The sequence below is a fragment of the Phoca vitulina genome, unplaced genomic scaffold (genome assembly GCF_004348235.1).
Source record: "Phoca vitulina isolate PV1807 unplaced genomic scaffold, GSC_HSeal_1.0 scaffold33, whole genome shotgun sequence".
Lineage (NCBI taxonomy): Eukaryota > Metazoa > Chordata > Mammalia > Carnivora > Phocidae > Phoca > Phoca vitulina.
Genome location: NW_022589736.1, coordinates 2280874 through 2286873, shown reverse-complemented (window position 1 = coordinate 2286873; position 6000 = coordinate 2280874). Strand labels below are relative to the sequence as shown.

The 6000-nt window shown below is 50.2% G+C and overlaps 1 protein-coding gene across 1 annotated transcript in view; it reads left to right on the top strand.

Moving 5' to 3' along the window:
- The first annotated feature begins 172 nt into the window (after positions 1-172).
- The window catches only part of RAB11FIP3 (RAB11 family interacting protein 3), an 80033-nt gene continuing 74205 nt past the window's right edge, over positions 173-6000 (top strand). The window contains exon 1 of the mRNA XM_032425592.1: positions 173-723. Within this exon, the coding sequence (XP_032281483.1) occupies positions 298-723 (426 nt within the window). The 5' untranslated portion in view covers positions 173-297. The remainder of the gene's footprint in view (positions 724-6000) is intronic.

The window sequence follows — 6000 nt, the reverse complement described above, 5'->3', positions numbered from 1 at the left end:
CTTTGTCTGCCGCCCGCGCCGCCCGCCGCACCACTGGCCTCGCGGGCCTGCGCCGCGGCCGGGGGCGCGCCCATGAAGATGGAGCCGGGCCGGCCGGCCTCCCCGGCGGGCGGCCCGCGCCCCGACCCAGAGCCCGGCGGGCCCGACCGGCCGGGGGCCGCCCCAGCCCCGCGCCGGGCGCTCGGCCCACCGGAGTCCGCGGCCTGCGCCGATGCCGGGGCGGACCTGAGCGCCGGACTATCCCCGGGGCCGGACGGGCGCCCCGAGAGCGCCTGGGCGCTTGCCCCGGGCCCGGGCATGTCTTACCTCCTGCCGGACCAGGCCGCCTGCCGGGACCCCGACCCCGACCGGCAGCTGCCAGAACTCGGCCCGCTTCTTTCCTGGACTGAAGAGCCAGAGGATTACGGACCGCCGGTTTGCCCGGAGAGCGCCTCTCTCCGCGTGCAGGGTTTCAGGCACAGCCAGCACGTGAGGGGCGAGGTCGACTTCTTCCCTGGCTTCCCCTCGCCCGCGGTGGGCGAGCTGACGCTGGACGTGGGTCCCGGGGACCCGGACCGGCCCTCGGACTTCAGCCAGACCTGCCCCCTAACGAGCGAGCCCGCGGCGTGTGCGGAGGACGGCCCCCGCCTTCGAGCCGTGTTCGACGCCCTGGGCGGCGATGGGGACGGCTTCGTTCGCATCGAGGACTTCGTCCAGTTCGCCACGGCCTACGGGGCAGAGCAGGTAACGGGGCGAGCGCTCCCGGGCCCTGCCGTCCGGCAGGTCGGGGAGTGCACGCTTTCTTCCCTTGTGTCCTCAGCTCGGGCTCAATCTCGCTGACGTTCCTTTCCCTCGTCGAGGGAGCTTCTATTCCCGAGACTTACTTTATCTCCTTGCCCCCCTGCCCCCAACCGCGTCCTCCGGAGCCACACAAGCTGGATTTTTCCCAAACGGGGATGAGCTCCTGGCGATATGCTCCTGGCGTGGGGACCTGCCCCCAGGCTGCTTGGTAAAAGGGCCCCCTGAATGAAGACGTGCCCAGCGACTCCCCCAGCTGAGGGCCCAGGGCTGCTTGGCTGAAGTCTTTCGGTCCTTCCCACCGCAGAGGCCAGACTGCGCCTGGTCGCTGAACGTCATGCTAATCCACACACACCTATTTTGAGCACACTTTACTGTGTGTGGTTGGTATATGTCCTGCTTAGGTTCATCTTTTAATGTTTGGGAAACATTAAAACGCTGAAAGTTTTCGCTTCTAACCTTGTGTGCAGAAGGGAAGGGGAATGAGCCAGAGAGCAGGGTGAGGGTACAGACTGAAGCAGAGCTCCATCAGGGCCAGCTCCTCTCCTGTCCGAGAAGTGAGGCGTGTAGACAGGTGATGAGAAGGCACAGTGCAGTGTGTCCGAGGTCGCACCCCACCCCGGGGAGAAGGGGGGCCTCAAGATTTGTCCTTGGCCTGTATTTCAGCACTTAGGCAAGTTTACCTGGAGAGAGACACCATCACGCTTTGTGTTCTGCTGATAACCCGGGAGACATCACAGGTTACTGGTGTTCACTTTTAAATAGTTTACTGAAGAGTAGAAAGTCCCTAAAATGCTGATTTGCTAGTTTTTATATTTTATTGATTTCTCACCTTGCAGACATTTGTTAAGTGGGTGTTCAAGTGCACAGTGTGTTTAAGCCTAGAGGTCTTGGGGCACCTTGGTGGCTCAGTTGTTAAGCGTCTGCCTTCGGCTCAGGTCATTTTCCCAGGGTCCTGAGATCGAGCCCCACATCGGGCTCCCTGCTCCGCGGGAAGCCTGCTTCTCCCTCTCCCACTCCCCCTTCCTTGTGTTCCCTCTCGCTGTCTCTCTCTCAAAAATTAAATAAAATCTTAAAAAAAAAAAAAAGCCTAGCGGTCTTTAAGAAAAGAGGTAAAATTGATCCCTTGCTATTTAGGGTGTCAGTTAAAACATGTGGAAACCTTTATAAGGGATCCATGTATCCCCCTGAGTATCCACAGTGTCCCTCGAGCTGTTAGTGTAAAGATCTGGGTCCTCCTGATCACGGCTCCTTGTGCTGAGTTGTCAGCCCGGGAAGATGTGCATGTCTCTGTGGGCATCCTGAATGTTGGGATCAGCGTACTGCTTGTATTTTAGCTGTGTCGGAAGACATTGCTGCGACGGGTCTCCCACCTCTTAGTCTAATGGGCACAGAGATATATGACTGACAGTGTCCATATGGGCAGCATGGATTGTGATTGCTGGTCCAGTTTCTTTTCCTGCTTTTCCTTTGTGCCGCTGGGCTAGAGAGCACCCCCCCTTTTTTTTTTTTTTTTACTAGTGCCTTGTGTCTTCTCTCCAAATAGACCCTTCCTCATTACAGCAGTCAGAGTTGTTAGGAAAATACTACATTTCTTCTTTATCATAATCTGACTCTGAGAGAGTACTCTGTGGCTTATATGAAGCTTACGAACGTTTTCTCTGGATCATCACCTTTTTCTGAGGCCCTGGTAGGCAGGTGGTTTTCATCTTACTCTACAGGTAAGGAACTGGAAGCCCAGGAAGGCTGAATAATTTTCACAAGCCCTCAGAGATTGTCAGTGCTCTAGTAGGGATGCGCTCATAACCTTTGGGTGGCTCTCAGCTTACTAGATTTGGTCACTAAAAATATTTCCACAAATTTCATGTTACTGACTTCCATAAAATCCTTTTCATTTGAGAAACACCTTTTGTAACTGTCCTTATTGATCACAGTGGGAAAAACTTTGGGTGCTATTTGGGGCTGAGCTTTCTTGTAATCACAAAGTAGAAATTAGTCAAAATTCTTTGCTCTGAAAACTCCTGGTGGAATTTTAAGATTTTATTTATTTATTGTAGGGAGAGAGAGAGTGCGCGTGCTAGAGAGCGAGCTCTCACGAAATGAGGGGGTCGGCAAGGGAGGGCAGGGGGTCCAGCGGGGCTCCATTCTGGGACCCTGAGATCATGACGTGAGCCAAAACCTGAGCCACCCAAGTGCCCCTCTCCTGGTGGAATTTTAAATTTGGGGGCAAAGCCTGGATGACTTGGGGTTTGGTGGCATGGACGTGTGTAGGCAGATCTGTGGCATTGCATCCCTCCTGTCTGCTGACCCAGACTGTGCTGGAAGTAGTGCTGGGTGTGGTCATCGTAGTACCTGGACTTGGACGAGCTTCCTGGGATGGTGGAGGAGAGCTCTTGTTTTGAAGCGGATAATTTACAGAGTAATGAGAGATTGATTTTTGTGCCTGTATAAGCTTTGCTAGCCTTTATTATGACTCAGGAGTACTTTTTCCAGGTCTGATGTCAGAACGCATTATAGAGGAGCAAAGAGAAAAAGTATTCTCTGATAGTGAAGTAGTTTATTTATTTATTTATTATTATTTTTTTTAAAGATTTTTTATTTATTCATTTGAGAGAAACAGATACAGAGAGAGAGAGAGAGCATGAGATGGGGGAGAGGCAGAGGGAGAAGGAGAAGCACACTCCCCGCTGAGCAGGGAGCCCGACGCGGGGCTCGATCCCAGGATCCTGGGATCATGACCCGAGCTGAAGGCAGATGCTTAACCATCTGAGCCACCCAGGCGCCCCTAGTTTATTTATTTTTAAAGATTTTATTTATTTGAGAGGGAGACAGAGAGCACAGGAGCAGGGGGAGGGGCAGAGGGAGAGGGAGAAGCAGACTCCCTGCTGAGCGCAGAGCCCTTTACCACCACCTGGATCCCAGGAACTACCCTCACTGCCACCCCCCCAGGTCATGACCTGAGCCAAAGTTAGAGGCTTAACTGACTGAGCTGCCCAGGTGCCCTGATAGTGAAGTAGTTTAAAGAAAACTGAAGAATTCCACCTCGTGATGAGTATTTTTATTTGTTTTTTGGTTTTTTTTTTTTAAGATTTATTTATTTGACAGAGAGAGAGCACAAGTAGGCAGAGTGGCAGGCAGAGGGAGAGGGAGAAGCAGGCTCTCCACTGAGCAGGGAGCCGGACGTGGGGCTCTATCCCAGGACGCCAGGATCATGATCTGAGCCAAAGGCAGACGCTGAACCGACTGAGCCACCGAGGTGCCCTGTGATGAGTATTTTTAAACTTTAAAAAAAATTTTTTTTTATTAAAGATTTTATTTATTTGTCAGAGAGAGAGAGTGCACGCACGAGCACAAGCAGGATGAGCAGCAGGCAGAGAGAGAAGCAGGCTCCCTGCTGAGCAGGGAGCCCGATGCGGGTCTCAATCCCAGGATCCCGGGATCATTACCTAAGCCGAAGGTAGCCACCTAACCGACTGAGCCACCCAGGCGCCCCTATTTTTAAACTAAAATGACTGCCTACTGTGCTCTCTCTATATATCAAATAAGTAAATAAAATCTTTTGAAAAGACAGTCATTAAGCGTCTGTCTTCAGCCCAGGTCATGATCCCAGGGTCCTGGGATTGAGCCCCGTATCGGGCTCCCTGCTCAGCAGGGAGCCTGCTTCTCCCTCCCTCTGCCTGCCTCTCTGCCTACTGTGCTCTCTCTCTCTCTATCAAATAAATAGATAAAATCTTTAAATTTTTAAAATGAAAAGTCATGAACATATACAGAAATAGAGGGAGTAGTTTAGTGAAACCCCCATCCCAAACCGCTGCTCAGTTTCAGCAGTCTTGGTTCGTCTGTGGAGCCCCACTTTCACGCTGTGTAGGAAGTGCATGCCTGACATCACGTCTCATCCATATGTATTTCAGTACGTATCTCTAAAAGATAAGGGTTCTTCTTTAAACATGCGTGATTTTTCAAAAACCCTAGGAAGAGATAAGGTGGATAACAGCAATAAGGACCATAAGTTTCTGTACTTTCCACCTTGAGATTTCAAAATATTGCATGCATGAGACTCTTAACGCTGGTCACATTACTGTCCTTGATGATAGCAACTAGATTATTCTTGATTATTGTCAAATACTCAAAGGTAGCATGTTGAGTAATCTGTTTATGAAGGAAGCATTTTAAATTATTGAAGCTGATTATCTGAATTTTTCATGGCAGCAGCTCGTACTTAGAATACAGATGGCTTTTCTGTCCCTCTTTCTTTAGCAGTGTCATGGTGTGTTTGGCTCTCCTTACGTCATCTGGTGGTAGATCAGGTGTGGTGTAACATAACACAGGGCTGGCAAGGAGAAAAAGGACTGCAGTGGAGTTTTCTGGTTCTATCTTACTGAAACAGGAATTCGTAGTCCTGTACACCCAGCGCTAGTTGTCAAGATGGAATAGGTTACTTTTAAGTCGTGGACCGTTTCTGAAGATTCTTCCTCTTCTACATGACCCCTTCATACTGAGAGTGATGTAGGAAAGAGTGTTAGGGTTCGAAGCCAAGGGCCAAGAAAGAATTCTTGAGACACGTTTGGTGCAAAAAGGTGGTTTTATTAAAGTATGGGGACAGGGCCCATGGGCAGGAAGAGCCTCACCGGGGTCATGAGGAGTGGCCCATTATATACTTTAAAGTTGGGAGGGGGTTAGGGACAGTGTAAGTCTCTAAGGCATTTGGAAGCAAGGTTTCCAGGACCTTGAGGGGGCTAGCTATTGTTGGGTAAAGGTCATTTATTACTGTCTAATAAAACCTTAGTCATGAGACCCTTCAGATGTATATCGGTGGGCCATATGCTTGGGGGATGATTGCCAACATGTATCTTGAGGGGTAGAGATAAAGGAAGTTTCCAAAGGAATTCTTACATGTTAAAGTAGACTTACAGGGTTTTGGGGGTGGGGTATCAGGCTAGGATTGCCTTTTGCCCTTAGCAAAGCGTCAACATCGAGGCAGTTGAGTCCCTAGAGGAATGTCACTCTGCCTGTTTCAAGGACTTGTCCGTGGGCTGCAGGGAGTAAGGAAATTTAATAATTTTTCTTCTGCCTGTGTTTCCCACATCAAGAGAGCTGATGCTTTTGTAGCTATGACCAACTCATCCTAAAACAGAATTTGTAAATTCTAAGAGTATTGTAAGAAAGGATTGATTTCTTTTGGCTTTATTTTTCAAAGGAATTAATTATAATTGTAAAGATTAT